Source organism: Chlorocebus sabaeus, chromosome 14 (genome assembly GCF_047675955.1).
Source record: "Chlorocebus sabaeus isolate Y175 chromosome 14, mChlSab1.0.hap1, whole genome shotgun sequence".
Classification (NCBI taxonomy): Eukaryota; Metazoa; Chordata; class Mammalia; order Primates; family Cercopithecidae; genus Chlorocebus; species Chlorocebus sabaeus.
Genome location: NC_132917.1, coordinates 79,689,399 through 79,712,296, shown reverse-complemented (window position 1 = coordinate 79,712,296; position 22,898 = coordinate 79,689,399). Strand labels below are relative to the sequence as shown.

The following is a 22,898-nucleotide window of genomic DNA, read 5'->3' as shown; positions in this document are numbered from 1 at the left end:
AATTAGTAAATGAAATAGAAATGAAATTAGGTTTTAGGAGGAAGGAGAGGATGAGGAAGAAGAGGGCAGCACGGGGCACGGTATTTGTTAGTGTGGAAGGAGGGTGCTGTTTCCAGGTACTAAATATACAGCTGTGAACTGATACAGTGCTAGGTTTGAAGAAGAATTGGAACAGACCATTCATTCACCTCTTAATTCAATAATTCAACAAATATTTAATGAGTACTAAGCATTGCAAATCAATGATTAGCAAAAGAGACATGGTCTGGTCTCTGCCTTTATTAATTTATAGTATGGCATGAAAGACAGTCACCTCACAAATACTTAATTATCCTGTGAAAAGTAACAAGGAAAGGACCCATTAAAAAGTATGACAGGAGTTTCAGATAAAGTTTCCCTGAGAAGGTGTTCCTTGAGCTGGGAAGTGTAGAAATGTGTGAAAAGGACAGCATATATAAAGGCCCTGGGGCATGAAAACATAGTGCCTTTGAATAACTGAGACAGGAAGCGGTCCATTAAATAGATATTTAGGAGGTAAGATCTAGGAAACTTTACAATAGACTATATTTGGAAGGAAAGGGAAATAACAAGAATGGCACCAAGATTTATGCAACATGCAACTGAATAGATATGCATTGCATTCTTCAAGATAGAAAATGCAAGAGAGAGACCAAGCTTGGGAGTAGGTGTCTGTTCTGATTTCATGGTCCTTAGAACTTTCAACTACAGACACTGTGTAGGACTACATCAAAATTTAAAAATTCTCTGTGTCAAAAGACACAATAGAGTGAAAAGGCAATCTACAGAATGGGAGACAATATTTGCAAATCACTGTCTGATAAGGTGTTAATATCCAGACTATATAAAGAACTCCTATAACTTAACAACAGCAACAAAACCGAACAACCTGATTCAGAAATGGGCAAAAGACTGGAAATATTTCTCCGAAAAAAATATTCAAATGCCTAAGAAGCATATAAAAAGTTCCTCAACATAAGTAATCATTAGGAAAATATAAATCAAATCTACAACGAGATATCACCTCTCACCAATTATGATGACACAATTCACAAAATAAAACAAGTGTTGGTGAGGATTTGGAGAAATGGAAACCGCTGTGCACCATTAGTAGGAGTGCACTACTATGGAAATGGTGCAGCCACTGTGGAAAACAGTATGCAGGCTCTGAAAAATTAAAAATATAATTATCATATGATCCAGCAATACCACCTCTGAGTCTATATCCAAAAGAACTGAACTCAGGGTATTAACGAGAGATCTTTACCTCTATGTTCATAGTAGCATTATTCTCAGGAGCCAAAAAGTGGAAGCAACGCAAACATCCGTGAAAGGATGAATGTATAAACAAAATGTGGTATATACATACAATGGAATTTTGAAACATGCTACAACATATATGAACCTTGAAGACATTACATTAAGTGAAATAAGCCAGTCAAAAAAATACTAATATGTATGATTCCACTAATATGAGGTATTTAGAGCAGTCAAATTCATAGAAAAAGAAAGTAGAATGCTGATTACCAGAGGAGGAGGATATGGGGAATAGTTTAATAGGTATAGAGTTTCCATTTGCAAGGTGAAATAGTTATGGAGATTGCTTGCTCAACAATATGAATATCGTTAACACTATTGAACTGTACACTTACAAGTAGTTAAGATTTTTGTTGTTGTTGTTGTTGTTAAGAGACAGGGTCTCACTCTGTCACCCAGACTAGAGTACAGTGGTGCGATCTTGGCTCACTGCAACCTCCGCCTCCCAGGTCCTAGCAATTCTCCTGCATCAGCCTCCCGAGTGGCTGGGACTACAGGCACATGCTGCCATGCCCGTCTAATTTTTTGTATTTTAGTAGAGACAGGGTTTCACTGTGTTGCCCAGGCTGGTCTTGAACTCCTGAGCTCAGGCAATCCACCAGCCTCAGCCTCCCAAAGTGCTAGGATTACAGGTGTGAGCCACCACACCCGGCCATAGTTAAGATTTTATGTTGTATATTTTACTACAAATCAAAATTTTAAAATGCTGAATCAACAGCATGATAGCTAGCTAGCTAGAGGGGTAGTTGATTCATTAATGGGTAGGCAGCTTGCTACGTTTGTGAGGAAATCTGTGAACTGAAAATATGAATTTGGGACTCGCAGAAAAAGAAGAATTCTCTTATAGTACTTTACATTCTTCTCCCTCTTCATCCATAGAAACTTGATTTTACCATGACTCTATAAACATTAGGTCTTCCCATCCCATTCTCTCTAAAATCGGAGTTTGACACAAAGTCTGTTTTCATTTACCAAGAAAAAACAACTTGAAGATTTTGAAGTAACAGCAGACATAGAGTGTTTGTAGCTGTACCATACTGCAACAACAAAAATACCTCTATGTACCACATCCAGCAAACATTAAAAACAAGTGCAGATAGAAAGGAAAAAACGTAAGACTTCCTCTTTGAGTTAATATCCATTGATTCTAAAGAAAAAGTCATTGTTTGCACATCCGTATAGATTCCCCTCGAACAATAACATCATTCTGCCTACCTTGTTTGCGCACATCCTCTACAGCAGCCACCAACTCTTCTTTGAGATCTTGACTCTCCTTAGCGATCTGTTCACCCTTTTCCAGGAAGTTCTGAGTGGCTTGCTCTACAGAGGCAGCTAGTACATGGGCTTTCTTTGACCTCCCTTTCTTTTTACCAGATGGGCCTTTGTTGCTTGTGTTGACAAGTGTAGTCACCTTAAATAGAAAAGAAAAACTGTAAAACTTCTTTGCAAAACTGTCTAGAAGTGTCATGTTATCTCACAATTTCTAAATCTCTGTGTTTATTAAATCATGAGATTTCATTATTAAATCATGAATGCACATCACTTAGCCTCATCACATAGCCTTACCAAGGAAAGTGTGGAATTATACGGATTAGCATACAAATAAATGGTTACCATTTATTTCCTGTAGAAAAACAAAAGCACATGAATAACCAGAAATAGCATACTTGCCAGTAGCTCAAAGTTTCAGGTTCACTCACTTTTACAGACTGACAAGTACAGTGCTCCTTGGAGTACCTAGTTTCAGGGTGGCAAGGAAGCAAAGCAAAAATGGAAGTGCCTCTGAGTACTGAGCCAGGAGAACCAATATCCAGTGCTGAGCCCTGTAAGTCAGGGCAGCGATGAATGAGCAATTAATAAATAATGAGTAGCCAACACCCAGTACTTACATGTTATTTTCCAAGGACTTTTGAAGACCTTTGCTATTTAGAATTTTATCTTATATAAATAAAATGGAAAATTTCAGCCAGGTGTGGTGGCTCACGCCTGTAATCCCCGCACTTTGGGAGGCTGAGGCAGGCAGATTGCCTGAGGTCAGGAGTTCAAGACCAGCCCCGCCAACATGGTGAAACCCCATCTATACTGAAAATACAAAAATTAGCTGGGCGTGGTGGCAGGTGCCTGTAATCCCAGCTACTCAGGAGGCTGAGGCTGGAGAATCACTTGAACTCGGGAGGCATAGGTTGCAGTGAGTTGAGATTGCACCATTGGACTCCAGCCTGGGCGACAAGAGCAAGACTTCATCTCAAAAAATAAAATAAAATAAATAAAACGGTAAATTTTATGTGAGGGGAATAAATGATTCAGACTCAATGTTTAGTTAACCAGTTAAAATGCTAGAATCATAATGAGATATGAATCGATTATCACTCTTTTTCTAAGTATCATAATTTGGACACATATCTCAACTGCCAAACTTCTTTTAACACTATATCTAGAGCTATTTAATTTGCTAACGAGGCTATTAATATCTTTTGAGCAACTTGCTATCTCCTATAAACTTCTGAACCTTTATTTTCCACCAGTGAGAAGTTTGGAGGGGAAATGAATGCAACTCTTCCATATTCTGTTCAACAAAAGTTGCCAGTCATGTTTACTGCTGTATTTTTTTTTTTTAATCAGCTTCACAATAATGTAGGTTCTGTGGTTTATTTTCGTTGATATTTACCCTGGTTAGCAGACTAAAGATGTTATTGGAGGTTAAGAAAGCCAGTCTACAGAAAAGTTCCAAATGGAGTTAGCTTCTGATGTTTACTCCAAACCCCAGAGCAATCAAAGCGATTACTCAAAGTCACAATTAATATCTGGTCAGTTTATAGAGAAAGAGATAACACTGAAAGAAAAAAAGGATTGAATAAATATAAACTAAGATGATGTGTGTAGATAGAACCAATACTTAAGAGGTGATTAGTGCAGGGTTGGGAGCTGTCATATTTGGCTCTCTTTTGATTGCCAAATAATTATGTACAGTGAACTTAAGAAAGATTCTATAAGGTCATTTAAGTACAAACACTAGCCAAAAAATGGCAAAATCATTAAATATAAGAATATCCGATAATACTGGTTTAGCTGTAAAATGTGTATGCAATGAGGAACACATTGTAATCTTTTCAGTGCCACCCACACGAGGCAATCATTAAAAAAAAAGACAGCACTTTGGGAGGCCGAGGCGGGCGGATCACAAGGTCAGGAGATCGAGACCATCCTGGCTAACACTGTGAAACCCCGTCTCTACTAAAAAAATACAAAAAACTAGCCGGGCGTGGTGGTGGGCGCCTGTAGTCCCAGCTACTTGGGAGGCTGAGGCAGGAGAATGGCGTGAACCCGGGGGGCGGAGCTTGCAGTGAGCCGAGACCGCGCCACTGCACTCCAGCCTGGGGCACAGAGCAAGACTCCGTCTCAAAAAAATAAATAAATAAATAAAAAAGACAGCTTGTCACGGAGATTGCTTTTCTGAGGTGCAGGAGCATTCTCCTTAATGAAGATTTAGTCTAACAATGAACATACTACTCCTCCAAGAACCTCAACTCCCCAGAACAGCCAATACCTGGAAACAAGCACATAAGTCCCCTAAGCAAACACAGCAACCATCTCTACCATCTGCATTTAGGCCAGGCACCTTTTATCAGAGGAAAATACTCCCTATTCTCACTGAGATGTAATTTATTCTTGTTTTATACATAATTATGAGATGTTTCATAATCTACTTTTTTAGACTTCACAAATTAGAAAAAATAGGGTGGAGAGGAGCTATTAATTTTAGATAAATTGACATTTTTAAGAAGTAGAAGCTGGTAGTGACTCTACCAAAATTGCTACACGACAATAATGTGGGTTCATTTTCTGGAGGGGCTGACACATTTCTAGCCTTCTATATGTCATGGTGCGTTACTGCATTAGGCACAGTTTAGGTGACGCAAATAATAGCAAACCAGTAGAAAATGTCAGTTTTGTGGGGAAAAAGAAACCATGGAATATTACCAGGAAGTTCCTAAGAAAAATGTGATTACTTTCAGAAGAAGCAAATCAATCCTCATTTAGTAAAAGCTCTCATGTAGTCATGGTAGAAGAGCACAAAGGGAAGAAAGGGAAAAGAGGCAAATAGAAAGAAAGGGATGGGCTTCCATAAAGGCTCATGTCTTAATCAGCTTGGAATAAACAATTGTCAGTGCTTTTCACTGCTATTCAGTGTTTTATTGGAGGACAAATTAATAAATTAGATAAGAAAAAGAAAGAAGATATGTAAGTATTAGAAGAGTAGACATTAAATTACATCTTAACTTATAGAGAATATGATTCTTAAGAAAATAAAAAATAATTAAAAGACAAACAAGTCCAACTACTACGAGAGCAAACAGCAAGGTGGCTAGATACAATATAAACAATAAAAACCTAATGGAAGAGCAGTAACAAAGGAGAAATGTGGTTTTAAATATGCCATTCACAATAAGCATACATTTATACATTTATAATAAGCATACATTTATATGATCAGAAATAACCATAACATAACATGTAGAATGTCGCATGGGGGAAAATAACATTTTAGTGAAGAACATAAAAGAAGACCTACATAATACAGAGACATCTCATGTTCTTGGATGGGAAGACTCAAGATTGAAAAGACGTCATTTCTGCCCAGTTTATTCTAAAATTAGTATTCTAGATATTTACATAGTAAATAACCAAGAAAGCCTCTCACTCGGTTCAGATCTCTTTTTACTGTAAACTTAAAATATCCTCTCATTCAGTTTGGTTCTCTTTTTACCGTAAACTTAAAAAACTTTTCAGTAAATTAGAGACAGATTATTTAAGATTAGCATATGCAGGACTCTTGCTCCTCACTTCTGGCCAGTATATCAAATGTTTAAATGGAAGTAGCAAAAGTAGTTTAGATCCATTAGTAGGTGAAAAAGTTGGGTCTATCTTTTTAAACTAACCACTCTTGGGAATTCTCAACCTAGCCCTTGCTATGCAAATGCGCTGATTTAGTCCCACTCTCTTACCTTCCTCCTGAGTTGTCCTGCCCGTTCTCTTGCCACCCTATGACAATGCGTGCCACTCTACACTACTGCACACTTTCCTTTTCTCCCACCTGAAGTGTCATTTTTTCCCCAGTATGTTGAAGGCTTTTACTCTTCTTGAGCTGTGCCTATATTTACACCAAAAATTCTGAAAGTTCATATTCATCTACTTCAATTCTATCTTGTTATTTTACAGGTAGGGAAACTCAGCTTAGAGAAGTTACCTTAGGTGAAAAAAAAGAACTTCTTCAAATTCACATGGCTCCGGAGAGACAAAAGGCTAAATTATTCTTGTGTTCTATGCTGTATCTTTGGAACTTGAGAACTCACCATTCTCCTCTTGTTTTTCCTTCTAACAATGAGAGGCTGCTAAAAGACAAAATAATCTTAAAATGTATTTATTCTCTACATTTGTCTCACTACATTTATTTCTGTCCTATTGGTTGTCTTTTCATTCAAAGGCATTATTTATATATATTAATGTATATTTATAAATGTTAGTGAAATGTTAACCAACTATGTTATCCCATCTTCCTGCAATGCCCTGTAATATCCCATGTATTCAACAGTCTCAGTCTAGAAAATGCATATTAGGGCTTTTTGTGTCAGCTGAAAGTAAAAGAAGGACAAAAGTATTTCAAAAATCTTATAACTAACCAAATAGTAGATCTTAGGGTTCCTATGTAACAATGCTCTTCTATGGGTAAATCAAAGAACAATAAGGAAATTCATTGCTTAAAAAAGAACAAGATCATGTCTTTGCAGGATCATGGATGGAGCTAGAGGACATTATCCTTAGCAAACCAATGCAAGAACAGAAAATCGAATACTGCATGTTCTCACTTACAAGTGGGAGCTAAATGATAAGAATACATGGACACATAGAGGGGAACAACACACACTGGAGCTCATCAGAGGGTGGAGGTTGGGAGGAGGGAGAGAATCAGGAAAAATAACTAATGAGTGTTAGGCTTAATACCTGGGTGACAAAATAATCTGTACAAAATAATCTGTACCTTGACACAAATTTACCTATATAACAAACCTGCACATGTACCTCTGAACTTAAAATAAAAATTAAATTAAAAAAAAGAAATTTATTGCTCAGTCATGAAGAACCAAGATATACTAAAGATCAGGAATCAAAGATTTTTAGTGAAGAAAATGACTACCTAGTCCCATGGATCCACCCACCACCTCTCAAGTCAGTTAGGGAATATCAGAATTATTAATTCTAATGAATAGTGCAGTCAGCTTCTGCATACGAATATAGCTGCATCCACAACTGGATGCCTTAGAGAAGTCAGAGCAGCAGGAACACATTTTGATCAAAAGGTGGGAGCCACAAGGTGGCCCAGTTGCTGGAATTGCAGGTATCTGTGCGTAAGTTTGATATGCAGACTGACAGTAGGTCTTCGTAGATGGTACTCATAGACTTTTTAAGTGTCTCATGCAGCTTGTTGGCAGTCTTGTAAGAAATGGCTTATTCTGGACTTCACCACCACACCATATATCCATGTAACAAAACTGCGCTTGTACCCCCTAAATCTGTATTTTTAAAAAGGCAAATGTCAGCATGCTTTCTTGAACATTCACCATAAGCTGTTTTCTTTCAGTGAATGAAAGAGCTTGACAGAGAAAAACTTTTGTAAGCAGACATTGAGAATATGTTACTAGAACATGGGCCCTATGAGGACAAGTAGAGAAATCCAGAAATAAAAGGCAAATGTAAGCACACTTTCTTTAAGATACATCAGAAGCTGTTTTCTTTCAGTGAATGGAAGAGTTTGACAGAGAAATCCCTTTGTAAGCAAACACTGAGAATATGTTATTAAAACATGCTTCTGTCTCAAAACAAATGTTTCATTCTATGGAAATCCTTGGTTGGATGTTAGGCCTTCCTCTGCCCCAATCAGGGATTCTCTCTAATTCCCACTCTTAACTTTTACCCAAGGCAAGGATCACTCACTCAAGATCCACACATTCTTCTTTCCTATCCATTTGCAAACAGTAGGGAGAAAAAAAAAGGGGGCTGGTGGCGGGGGGAGAGCGGGGGGGGGGAGGGCGGTGTGTGGGGGAAGCAAAGTCCCTGCAACACAAACTGGTAGTAATAGCATGAATATTGACACATCTCAAGATGGAGTTCATGTTTTCCAAGGCAGTAAGGAAATCAGTCTTACTTGAGAATAAAGCAAACCTATAAATCATTTGGAAAGTAAGGTTAGATAGATGTAATGGAACAAAACTTTGCAAGGCTTTGAAAGCCAAGTTAAGAAATTCAGATTTTATTAGTCACTGCCAAGTTTTTTTTAAAAGAAAAGCGTGGGTTCAAAGTGTCCATTTCTCTTTCCATTCATTTCTCAGCCCAGTGAAATTTGCTTTAATCCTCTCACCTCCTGTAGCAGAGTCCTCTTAAGTTAGTTAACAGGTTGTTAAATCAAATCATTTTTATCTTATAATACCATTCTACCACATTTAGTGTCATTGACTCAATTCCACTTCCTCCTAGAAATATCTCCTGGCTAATTTTCTTAGCAGTAATCATTTCCTTCTCCAAATTCATATAGTTTTAAAAGGAACATATATTACCTGCCATCAAACTCACTTATTTCTGCACCCATCTTTATCTCTATCCCTCCTACAACAGGAAAAGCCTGCTATTACCATCACCCCTTTAACTAATTTCCTAATCACATCCTCCAGAACTGTTGCATTAGCTGTGCCAACTTCCTGCTAAATCTTCAACATCCTCCTCTCTGCAGACTTCCTAACCACAACCTATAAGAATACTCAACTTTGCCCCAGCCCTACCCCAAATATTTCCTCAATCTCTCTGCCTCTCCTTAAAGAGAAGAAATTCTGCAGGTCACAGGTAAGAATGTAAGTGTTCAAGGGTCCTTGGACCTTAATCTAATAATGGTCCCAGGAGAATCTTGGCCAGTGGAAAACTCAGAAGTAGTCAGATAACAGGCACCATTGTTTTCAGATATGTTAATGGTGCGATCTGAGTATAAAACTGAGACCCAGGCTGGTATAGACTGCTCATGACCTAAAGTCCTAAAAGTAGACCCACCACTCCTGCACAATGGCAGTAGTGCAGTGGCCAAGACCATTTCATTCATTTCTCTTTCTTGTAATGTGTGGTATTTTTAAGACAATTTGTCAACTTGACTATGTCTCTTCTACTTGATCAGTACTCTACTTTTAGGCTCTAAAAGCTCAACAGACATGAAATACTTCTTTCTCCAAAATAATAATAAGCAATAGTCAGGGCATCAAGGCACTTTGTCTTGGAAACTCCATTACACTGATTTTGAAATGTGAGAAGGACCTGAGACTTGTGACAGAGCAACTCTGTTGCTTCCTGAAACCAGCAACAGTGTAGTTTGTCTAAGCCTTACTGATGGGGCAGCCAGCTGAAAAACTTTAGCACACTGATACTCCAAGTGAGCTATGGAGAGCATCAGTGTTACCTAGGCTTGTTAGAAATGTAGAATTACAGGCTCCATCCCAGACCTACTAATAGTTGATTCATATGCATATTAAAATATAAGAAATGCTAAAATTTGGCACGATTATTTTCCAACTTTATCATACCTAACATTCCCCTAGATTCCTGTAAAAAGGCAAATTTCTGGACTCTACCCACAGAGCTTCTGATCAGGTAAGTCTGGGTGTAGGCATTTTGCATTTGTTGCATACAATTAAGATTTATATGGATTATAAACTTTACTTTCAGAAACATTTATCTAGGAGTCTAGCTGAAGCCAAAAAAAGTGAAAGACAGAGCAGTGACTTTTTTTTTTTTTTTTTTTTTTTTTTTTGAGACAGAGTCTCACTCCATGGCCCAGGCTGGAGTGCAGTGGCACAATCCTGGCTCACTGCAACCTCTGCCTCCTGAGTTCAAGCTATTCTCCTGACTCAGCCTCCCGAGTAGCTGGGATTTCAGGCACCCGCCCCCAAGCCCAGCTAATTTTTTGTATTTTTAGTAGAGATGGGGTTTTGCCATGTTGGGCAGGCTGGTCTCAAACTCCTGACTTCAGGTGATCTGCCTGCCTCTGCCTCCCAAAGTGCTGGGATTACCAGCGTGAGCCGGCAGCAGTGACTTTTAATAGGTAAAACCTTCCTCTCATTTTAGGTGCCATGATACATCATGATTCCTTACAAACAGCTTGGTGAAGCAATTCACTGTCTTTGGTGGGAAAGCATCTCCTCTATTACCAGGTACAAGGAACTTGGAAAAGTGAGAGTGTACATATATAAATACGGTGAAATTGTTGAGCTCTCCAGAAAAACAAATAAAGCCGAACCAAGATAACTTGGGCATTGTTTTGCTAGATGCCTAAAGACTCATGCACTTTGCAGGTATGAGTAGTAAGTTTTTGTGAATTCTACTGCGTTGTTGCTCTAAAGTAGTTCAATTTTCATGATTACTCAGCTAACACAAGGGAAGCCTTCAATTGCTGCCGAAACCTACAAAGATTAAAATTTAAAACAAGTAAAAATTTAAAAAATTAGAAATTCTAAAGCAAGACATTTTTGGGGTGAATGTTTGAAGACAACATTACAAAAAAACACTCTATTCCAGGAGCAACTGAAGATAAATGAAAAATTCCTGAAAGAGGAAAACTTATGTAACTAACTTGAAATATGAAGTTAAGTCTTCATATAGTAATATATTTGATACTACCAAACTTCTAAGGAGAAATCTTAAGTCAGGTTTTAATGACCAGTTAAAAATTAACTGCCAAGTAATATATCAAAATGACGTTTTTCTTAAAGTATCCTTCCTTGAACCACCTGATTTATTCACATAGCAACGATAGAGTAAGTGCAAATATGGCTTGTGCCTTTTCTCATAAAATACATAAAAAGATATATGCTTACCTTCTGCTATACTCTATTAGAAGTTATTTCCTAGAGCAGAATATTTGTGAGATTTAAAGAGATATGTATGTTATATGTTGTACACATCAGAGAGTAAGGCGGACCAACAAAGTTATACAAATTCTGACACAAAAGGAGGTGATAATACAAACTTATTTCAACTTCACTAATAACTAAGATAAAACGTTCACAGAAACTACTACAATAGAAACTACCACAATAGGATCTCTTGTTGAATGGATCATTTCTCTCAAGCACAACTTCACACTTTATTTCAGATTAAAAAAGAAATCTTAAGAACCACAGTTATTGATGCTTCCACAGCCTCAAAAGTCAGAAACAATGATCTTTTAATGATGCATTAATAATTTATAGAGGAAAAAACCCCAGAGAATTAGTGTGTCTCTTTGTCTTTGAAATTTCCTCCCCATTATCTGATAGTAACTGCATAGAATTCAGATGCATGCCCACTGATACTGAGACCTGGAAAACCAGCTTTCTGAAACCTTGAAGATATGGTCTTATGATTTAATTATCTAAGATAGGACTGAACTGGCACTAATTAATTATTGCTATAAAGAAAGCCTATAATTAATGTATTATACTTATTAATTATTGTAGATGCACCCTCAACTTCTAAATAAGGCCATGAGGCAAGCCTTATAACTCAGTTGCTGTGGTATACATTTCCTGAAGAAAATAATAGCAAGTAGAATTCAGAAATAACCCCCCAAATAAATATCTATGATTGGGTGAGATATTTTTATGGCCAACACGAATAGCCAGTCATATGTATATTAACATTTTTCTAGGCTAAAGTTTCTGTGGCTGCAAATTATGGAGTAGAGCATTTGGGAACTGGATCATCCTTTCATGTTGTAGGTGAGATGCGATTTGAACTCATTTCCTAGGAAGTGTTTCAGTAGTGTCTATGAGCCAATACAAAATACAGCAGCCTTTTCTTAACTTTTTTTTTTTTTTTTTTTTTTTTGACGGAGTCTCGCTCTGTCGCCCAGACTGGAGTGCAGTGGTGTGATCTTGGCTCACTGTAAGTTCTGCCTCCCGGGTTCACACCATTTTCCTGCCTCAGCCTCTGGAGTAGCTGGGACTATAGGTGCCCGCCGCCATGCCCAGCAGCCTTTTCTTTATGCACGTATTCTTCAAACGAAACTCAATTTTCCCTAGAGAATATCAACTAATATTTTTTCCAGTCTCTATTAGGGCATGATGTTTCATATTTAAACAGCAGCATAGATAAGCTCCATTCTGGGTAACCTCCAGAGAGTATGGTCTAGATCACTGCCATCCAAAAGCTTGCCTGAGAGAAACATTTAGTTTGCTTAAGGATGTTCAGTCCATCTCTCTCTCACCACCTAGTACAAAACACCAACCACTCTACATTAAAGCAGATAAGCCAGGAGAGAAGAAGTATTATACTGGACACTGGTAAAAGTGTTTCTACTGACTTACTGTGATACCACTTACCTCAATGGGAGGATACTACTGCACAAAGTCATAGGATGCTCACTGTGTATTCTCTAAGGTTATTGATGAGATATTATTGTTGCTCACATTCTACATAAATTTTTGTTCATTTCAGTACCAATGATATTGAAAGTTCTTCTTAAAAACTGGTTTGATTTTATTTTATGATTTTAAGCTGCATAATAAATTAAGATTTCCTTTTCCTTTTTGTACTGACTTCAAAACAGTTTCACCCAAATTTATGGTCCCTTCAGGAAGGCATATGATGTAATGATGATTGTTACCAAATTAGTCTCAATCCTGCTCCTTATTTGTTCTTACATTAATCTTGCTTTCTTAAAAGCATTTTCCTTTAAGATGTTTTAATCTTTCTGTACTTTATATATCCTTAAAATTTCCTGAAACCTTTGCTGGAAGACAGTAGAGTATTTTGTATTTCACTAATTCTATGGTATACCTTTTCACCAAGGTTTAATATATACAAAATAAGAATGAGTGTTACAATTTATGTCATTTTTAAAGATATATTTGACAGAACTTAATTTTTTTCTTAGAGTATCTAAAATACATATCTTACAGTTGATGGCATCTTTGATTTGATAAAACACAATAAACTAAGCAACGAAAAGAAACAAACTTGTTTAAAGGATCTATTACCAACCTAGGTTACCCTAAAATCTATACAACTTTCAGTATCTACACTTACAGCCAATGAAAAGTGATCCTCAAAATTAAGACACCAAAATAATGCCAGATATTCACTGAAGAAGCAATTGCTTAGAACCAAGGATTTTAAATGGGTAATGAGGCATTCCTCTTTTTCAAATTCCAAAACATTTTAACCATCAGTGCCCATCTGAGAAAATCCATGCTGTTGAGAATGTCCCTAGAAATTAAAAATTCAATTCCATTCATGAGTCACTATTTTGCATTTACTAAGGTTAAAACAAAATAAAACAAAGTAAAGCCAGAGTGTTCCAAGAAAGAGTAGAAACAAATCTGAAAGCACGACAGACACAAAATATTTTCCAACCAATAGTATGTTAGGCAACGGATTCAGTTTACTCAAATTCTCATTCCCCCAACATTAATCATCTTTTTATTGTACTCTTTGATTGACATGGGCACGAAGTTTGATATTTTATTTTTTTAAGGTTAGTGGACTCCAGCACAGGGTGCACACACTCTATAGGGAATAGTAGACGGTGGGATGCAGGAAAAATACCAAGATGCTATATTGATTTTTGTCTACAAATACAAAACAATGTAGCCTGACTAGTGTTTCATATAAGGACTTACAGTAGTACCACCACCCATCCCTACCTTAGATGGTCACATGTCACATACGATAAATGGAGTATCTTGAGGGAAGGGTAAGGGCCCACAAATCCAGGAATTGCAGGGGTGACCTTACACTTTGATGGGTACCTGGTAAGTGGATTTAAGTCTTAAATATTCTAGTTTTCACACACACTTGCACACACACACACACCCATGCATAGAATGGAACGGACTTTAAAAGACTATAAATAAACTGGAGATCGAAGATAGTACTAAAAATACAAGCATAAGTAAACTATAAGAAAACACATAGCCGACATTAACTTTATTCATAATACAACCTCTTTGTCAACTAGGTTATGAGGCTGAAAAAACATAAAAATCTCATCAGAGCTGAGAAGTACAAATATGTGTTTGCATCTATTATTGCTGACAACAAATCTCATTCCAGGGTCCTTAAGATATTAGCTCATGATGGTTTAAAGCAATTATGACTTGCAAATCTTTAAAAAGAGAAAACACCCAGCAAATTTAGCCATTTGAGATATATTTGTTGATTTTTATTCTTAGTGAAAAGCAAATTTATTATGTTTGTAATTGTTAGTGGAGAAGACCGCTGGGTACCACCAACCAACCCACTTCTTTTTCCTGTGGACACAATGCGAGACTGTATTTTTCACTCTCATTTGAAGTTGATGTGGTCAACTGACAAATTCCAGCCAATGAAATGTGAGCATCAGTGAGTGCTGTTTATTCTTCTCAATCTGGTGCATTAAAATCATCCTCCATGTTTTTTGTTTGTTTGTTTGTTTGTTTTTCTCCCAACTGGCAAACTTGGAAGCCAGGTGTTGAAGATGAAGAAGCCACAAGTTGAAAGGAGCCTAACTTCCTGAAGTTTCCCTTGGAAGAGAGTGACCTATGGATCAGAAAGACCCATTGAGATATTATGTAGCAAGAAGAAAACTTGTTAAGTCTCTGAGATTTTTAAAGATCCTCTATTACAGCAGGTAATATCACTGTATACAGTTAATAAATAGAATGTTGTTTTCAAAAGTTTATGCCATTCTTTTAAATGTCTTTTGTGTATATTGTGTAATGTATGTAATACATTACTAGTTCAGGAATGTATGCTAATTTAGAAAAATAAATAACACATACATTCTCTATTTGTATGCACACAAAGACATACACAAACTTTTTTTTTGTTTTATTCTTTTAGGTTATTATGAAAATATTTCTATTATAACATTTGGTGGATAAAGCTTTGCCTTCCAGTCTCGTGCTTTTTAGGTGGGTTTCACACACTTTTTTCTATGAATTGCTAGGAACAAAATCCCCCCTGCCTTTTTTTTTTTTTTTTTTTTTTGAGATGGAGTCTCGCTCTGTTGCCCAGGCTGGAGTGCAGTGGCGCGATCTCGGTTCACTGCAACCTCCGCCTCCTGGGCTCACGCCCGCCATTCTCCTACCTCAGCCTCCCGAGCAGCTGGGACTACAGGCACCTGCCACCACGTCTGGCTAAGTTTTTTTGTATTTTTAGTAGAGACAGGGTTTCACCGTGTTCACCAGGATGGTCTTGATCTCCTGACCTCGTGATCCGCCGCCTCGGCCTCCCAAAGCCCATTTTTTTATATGAAAAATATTTAAATTGCCAAGTCCTTGTTCTTATACAGTTCTGGGAATCCATTCTCTTCATTTTTCAATGACCTGGGAATAATTCAGTTGCCACTTGTTGGCATCTCTCAGAGCAGAAAACGAACAACAGGGAGACAAATATCACAAATCCAAAGTTTTTCAAGTCAGATTGCAAACTTTTTCTTATGGAAAGACCCAACTACTGACTCTAAAAAGAATTATTGAGAATGAAATTTCAAACAGTTCAGTTAATGGCTTTAGTAAATTATGACATTAGTATAGATTTTTTAAATAAGCCTACAAATACAGGTAGATATAGTTGGTATGTATATAGTCCAATGTATTTATAAATTTTTCAAATGTTACTTGCAGACTTTAAAAGCTTTTACTCTTTTTAGTGTCATTTTAGGAGAAAATGAGTGATTTCTGCTAACTGGGAGAATTTTGTCTGAATATTTATTTTTGTTCTTAAAGAGACAAACTGCATTTGATGGTAAAAAACAAAAATAAAGCTGTAGAATAAATATTTTTCTGCCACCCTCTCAACTTGAGAGCACGTTAAGGGCTATGGCCAAATGCCTTAAAGATATCTTAAATGTCTGATCATCGCCCTCAATACTTCCAGCCCAAATGCAGCTCACCGACAACCAGCCAGATTTTCCACTAACTAAAATCCTTACCAAACCTCCACTAGCAATGAATTTTCTATTTCTATCCACTCACAAGCATCTCAGTGTATCCTTTTCCTTTGGATGAAAATGATAAGCAAAATCCAACATGTAAGTGAACTCACATCCCTCTAGCACAAACAGTTCTGGTGGGTAGCCACAAGCTATCACATCTCCTCTTGTCTTTTATACCTGTATGGGTTTTGCAGAGGGATTATCAATCAGTTTGAATGGTGGATACAGAAAAACACATTAGTCCATTTCAGAAATCAGAAAAAGTTTTTCAGAAAACAGATCAACCACATTTGGCAACACTGTAGATGACTTGAGAATACATGGCTCACTGAGACCACACTTCAATAAGCAAATCTAAATCATCAATGAAAAATCATCAAAATCATCGTCAAAACACAGGAGATTCAAGTACTTTATCACCATGCCCTGTCTGTTCTTATTTCATTGGCTGAAGCTCGTATTTGTTCCTACTAAGTATAGAGGGTAAAGGCAACATTCAAAAGTAACACAATTCAAAACAAAGAAAATTTCTAGTAACCTAAAAAAAAAACCCATATTTTGATATGGGGGATTATAGCTTAAATGACACTGACCTTAAAAAGTAATAGTGTTTGATATTAATTTATTTATTCTTGTTTAATATTAGTTTCCTTGATTTTAATTTCTTTTAAATTTCTTAAAAAGAAACATCCAAGTAGGAAAGTATGGATATAAACCTCATTGCATCAAATAAAAATGATTTATTTATTTTTCTCATTTTTTTTGTAGTAACCACTGAATTTATTTTTTATTTATTTACTGTTTTGGTCTATCTCTTTGTCTGTCTCTCTGTAACATGAAAGGAATTCTAGCCTATATTTGTGTCCTGTGTATGTGTATATGTGTGTACACTCTACCTTGAGTTTTATGGTTTTGTCATATGACATATATTTTTAAAAATACTTTATCAAATCATGGTAACTATGATATATTGAAAATGTAAATTTCAAGCTACCTTTTAGAAATAATGAAAAGGAGCTTTAGATTCTTAATAAGCTTGAAAATTAATAGCTGGAATTAATACTAAAATGAAAAATATAAATAATCTATTATCATTTCTTGGAATAAAACCAACAATACTAGTCTCCTATAAAGAAAATTATACTTGAAAGCCACAGGGAGCTAAGTTTAACACAAGCCTACTAAGTTCTAAGAAAAAAAATCTCTCCACTAGTATATATAAAAACAGTTTCTTCCAAAAATTAGAAGCAGAAAAATCTCAACAAAATCTCATCCTTCTATTGTTTATTAGTTTCTACTCTAGAATTAAAGTAAACTGTGATTAATAATGCTACCTTGCTCTTTGCTTAATAGAACGTTAAATACTAAGTGTTCTCCAGATATGCTCAGCTCATTACACATACAGCACATGTTTGTGAGAATAAGGAAATAAAAGTATTATCCCTATTACTCAGATAAGAAAATCAAATCTTTGAGCAATTTGCCTGCCAGAAGTCATAAAGCCTATCAAAGAAGAAGAATTCAGGTTATAATTTGTCCGACATTTGTAGTTTATTACCCTAAGATAATGATCAGCACATATTAGTCTCATTTTACATAACACAAATTTTTAAATCTATAATCAATTGGTTTTATGGCAAGACAACTGATGTGGTTGCATAATTTTATTACAGTATGCATGACACACTCCATTTTAAGACATTCCCTTGTTTTTCAAAGAAACAATTACATCATACACTGACATTTTCTGATTTTGATGTGTAAGTGTACATTATTATTCTTCCATTAAATTACAAACTGCTGGTAAAATGCCAGTGATGTGAAAAAAGGCCACATTGATATTTTACTGTAGGGTCATCTTCATGGATAGAATGCCAGCCTTCCACTTGAATGCACTACCATATTGTCAAGCTGCATTCCTTAAGCATCACTTCTTGGAGGCCTCAAGCTTCTCGGGAATGTTTGATGACTTAAAGGGGAAATGAGCAGGTTGTAATTATGCTTGTCAAGGTTCTTCTCGTGAACCTTTATTTGGACAACTCACACGCAAAAAGAAAGCAGCTCATTTTCTAATTCAGGATATCATTTCTCTTTAAAGCTGGTATTAGCATTTCTGAAACTGCAGAATGGGCCCTGGGTAATTAGTACGGAAGCATTCAATACTGCAGAGTGAAATGTCAGTGAGAGGAAGCAGCATGGGGCAGGGGACAGAAACAATACAGAATTTGGAACTTGCCATTTCTTACTTAGGTGACAAATGATTGAATCTGAGACTCACCTTCCTATTCTGAAAAATGAAGACGATAATATACACTTTATAGGGATGCTGTGAGACTTAAGTAAGACAGTTTATTTAAGGAACTTAGCTCTGTAACCAAAGGAATGCTCCAAAAAATAATATTGAACATACAACCACAAGGGGAAAGAGTGCCGGACATGAGGTCAGAATAATTGAACTTGAGCCCCAGACCAGCCACTTACTGTATAAAATTGAGTTCAATTAATCTCTTTGGGATACATTTTTGTCAGCTATAAATTATAAATTATCCTTAAGTTACTTCAAATTTCTACATTCTATGTGCAAATAAAGTAAAATTCTTGACTCCTGGTTCATGATGGTAAGTTTTCTATACAAATATCTGAAATCTGTTCTCTGTATTAACTGAGATAAACTAAAATAAATGGGACAGTATTGATTTTCAATGAATTTTTATGTCAAAATTAAGAGGGATTCACAAAAGAATACCAGAGATCTCCTTTTCTGGTATCTTTCCAAGTCATTTAGGTGGCTAAGCTAAAGACATTCTGGAGCTTACGGGGAGTCCTGCAGATCTCAGGACCACTCCTGTCTTTCATCCAAGTATTTTATGGAATTCCTCAACACATGCCATGCTTATTTTCATATATACTCTTTCTTTTGTTCTAATGTGTTTTTAATAAGCTTTCAATCTATTTGTATAGTACCACTAAATTAGCTTAATTACAAAGTCTAATCTTTTTGTTTTAAGCAATGCATAATTCCCATGTATTTTCTTTATATTTTTCATACAGAATGTGTAAAACAGTTCAACAATTTTTCAAATTAAAGTTATATTTTTAGCAATGTGCTAGTGATTTTGAGAAGTTGAGGGTTTGTTAAGCAAGGAAGTCTAAGACAGGTGTTTAATTGGACTAATTAAGCAACATGTAGTCACTTCCGGTTTTCATTTGCTCTTTGTGAATGCAGATAAGCAACACAGTGATTGCCTAATTACACTATTTAAAACCGACTCACTTTTTATAGCCAAGGATTTTTTCAAACCAACAATAACAAATCCAAAACCTAATATGTAGTCTGAAGTCTAATATATTTCCTCATGTTCTAGCCATTATTTTATAAGTAAATCAATCAACCTAACTATGCCAATAGGCAGATAGAATCTCTTTACCCCATTTTAAAAGATATGCCTTGTTTTCCAAAGAAATACTTACATCATATACTGAAATATTATTATTTTGATATGTAAGTGTACATTCTCATTCTCCCATTACACCAGCGGTCCCTAACCTTTTTGGCACCAGGGACGGGTTTCATGGACAACAATTTTTCCACCGGGGGAATGTGTCGGAGGGAGGAGTGGTGGTTTCAGGATGAAACTGTTCCACCTCAGATCGGGCATTTGTTATTATAAGAAGCAGCAACCTAGATCCCTTGCGTGTGCAAGTCACAATGGGGTTCGTGCTGGTAAGAGAATCTAATGCCCCGGCTGATCTGACAGGAGGCAGAGCTCAGGTGGTAAGGCTCACACGCCCACCACTCACCTCCTGCTGTGGGCTCCTAACAGGCCATGGACAGGTACTGGTCCACAACCACGGGGTTGGAGACTTCTGCATTAAACCACAAACTACTTAAAACACAAACTATAATAGTACAAACTAAATATTTTATCTATCTATCTATATATATAGATACACACACACACACGCGCACACACACACACATTCATATCTCTATCTATTGACTGATGGACCAAGTGTAGATGTGAACATGAAATTCAACAGAAGCTCATTTCAGTGTTTTCTAATCACCGGGATTGCACCAGTCTAGTGTCAAAGGTTAAGAGTATGTCTTCTAGAAATGAAAACAGATTTAGAAAAAGGCTATGCCTGGTAAACTGCAAACTGCTGGCTAACTTTTATATGGCCTATGTGCCTAAACCCAAGTTTGCTCAATCTCAAACCCTATACTTGCAGATCTGCAGACCTAAGGTCACCTGGCAGAGGGAGAAATATCCAGACAGCGGGATTCACATGCATTTCCTTAGTAAGATCAGTGGACACTCATCATTCACTCACTGTGTTTCAACTACTTCCTCCCGGACTCACACAACAGGTGCTGGACGCAGGCAGCAGGAGAAAGAGGGATTATAAATGACCTATGGAAAAAAATCTATAGGTGGTAAAGTTTTTGTAGAAAGGAACTGGGGAGCATCTTCAAGGTTTCAAGGTGCAGGCACTGACAATTTAGAAATAAACAAAAATGTGAAGAAGGATGGAAAAAGAGGACAGGAAATGACAGGAGACAGTCTTTTCTAGGGAGTACATGATTAGATTTTTAAAAACTTTTATTTATTTATTTTTTAATTATACTTTATGTTCTAGGGTACATGTGCACAACGTGCAGGTTTGTTACATATGTATACTTGTGCCATGCTGGTGCGCTGCACCCATTAACTCGTCATTTACACTAGGTATATCTCCTAATGCTAACCCTCCCCCCTCCCCCCACCCCACAATAGGCCCCAGTGTATGATGTTCCCCTTCCTGTGCCCAAGTGTTCTCATTGTTCAATTCCCACCTATGAGTGAGAACACGAGGTGTTTGGTTTACTGTTCTTGAGATAGTTTGCTGAGAATGATCGTTTCCAGCTGCATCCATGTCCCTACAAAGGACACAAACTCATCCTTTTTATGGCTGCATAGTATTCCATGGTGTATATGTGCCACATTTTCTTAATCCAGTCTGTCATTGATGGACATTTGGGTTGGTTCCAAGTCTTTGCTATTGTGAATAGTGCTGCAATAAACATACGTGTGCATGTGTCTTTATAGCAGCATGATTTATAATCCTTTGGGTATATACCCAGAAATGGGATGGCTCAGTCAAATGTTATTTCTAGTTCTAGATCCTTGAGGAATCGCCACGCTGTCTTCCACAATGGTTGAACTACTTTACAGTCCCACCAACAGTGTAAAAGTGTTCCTATTTCTCCACATCCTCTCCAGCACCTGTTGTTTCATGATTTATAATCCTTTGGGTATATACCCAGAAATGGGATGGCTCAGTCAAATGTTATTTCTAGTTCTAGATCCTTGAGGAATCGCCACGCTGTCTTCCACAATGGTTGAACTACTTTACAGTCCCACCAACAGTGTAAAAGTGTTCCTATTTCTCCACATCCTCTCCAGCACCTGTTGTTTCCTGACTTTTTAATGATCGCCATTCTAACTGGTGTGAGATGGTATCTCATTGCGGTTTTGATTTGCATTTCTCTGACGGCCAGTGATGGTGAGCATTTTTTCATGTGTCTGTTGGCTGCATAAATGGCTTCTTTTGAGAAGTGTCTCTTCATATCCTGTACCCACTTTTTGATGGGGTTGTTTGTTTTTTTCTTATAAATTTGTTTGAGTTCTTTGTAGGTTCTGGATATTAGCCCTTTATCAAATGGGTAGATTGCAAACATTTTCTCCCATTCTGTAGGTTGCCTGTTCACTCTGATGGTTGTTTCTTTTGCTGTGCAGAAGCTCTTTAGTTTAATTAGATCCCATTTGTCAATTTTCGCTTTTGTTGCCATTGCTTTTGGTGTTTTAGACATGAAGTCCTTGCCCATACCTATGTCCTGAAAGGTATTGCCTAGGTTTTCTTCTAGGGTTTTTATGATTTGAGGTCTAACATTTAAATCTCTAATCCATCTTCAATTAATTTCTGTATAAGGTATAATGAAGGGATCCAGTTTCAGCTTTCTACTTATGGCTAGCCAGTTTTCCCAGCACCATTTATTAAATAGGGAATTTTTTCACCATTTCTTGCTTTTGTCAGGTTTGTCAAAGATCAGATTGATGTGTGGTATTATTTCTGATGGCTCTGTTCTGTTCCATTGGTCTATATCTCTGTTTTTGGTACCAGTATCATGCTGTTTTAGTTAATGTAGCCTTGTAGTATAGTTTGAAGTCAGGTAGCGTAATGCCTCCAGCTTTGTTCTTTTGGCTTAGGATTGTCTTGGCAATGTGGACTCTTTTCTGTTTCCATATGAACTTTAAAGTAGTTTTTACCAGTCCTCTGAGGAAAGTCATTGGTAGCTTAATGGGGATGGCATTGAATCTATAAATAACCTTGGGCAGTATGGCCATTTTCACGATACTGATTCTTCCTATCCATGAGCATGGAATGTTCTTCCATTTGTTTGTGTCCTCTTTTATTTTGTTGAGCAGTGGTTTGTAGTTCTCCTTGAAGAGGTCCTTCACATCTCCTGTAAGTTGGATTCCTAGGTATTTTATTCTCTTTGTAGCAATTGTGAATGGGAGTTCATTCG

The 22,898-nt window shown here is 36.9% G+C and overlaps 1 protein-coding gene across 3 annotated transcripts in view; it reads right to left on the bottom strand.

The window, feature by feature from the left end:
* Positions 1 to 22,898, bottom strand: part of CTNNA2 (catenin alpha 2) — a 1,149,887-nt gene that overhangs the window by 898,620 nt on the left and 228,369 nt on the right. For all 3 annotated transcript variants that reach the window (XM_007970059.3, XM_007970060.3, XM_073023121.1), the window contains exon 3: positions 2,551 to 2,746. In XM_007970059.3, the coding sequence (XP_007968250.1) occupies positions 2,551 to 2,746 (196 nt within the window). The remainder of the gene's footprint in view (positions 1 to 2,550; positions 2,747 to 22,898) is intronic.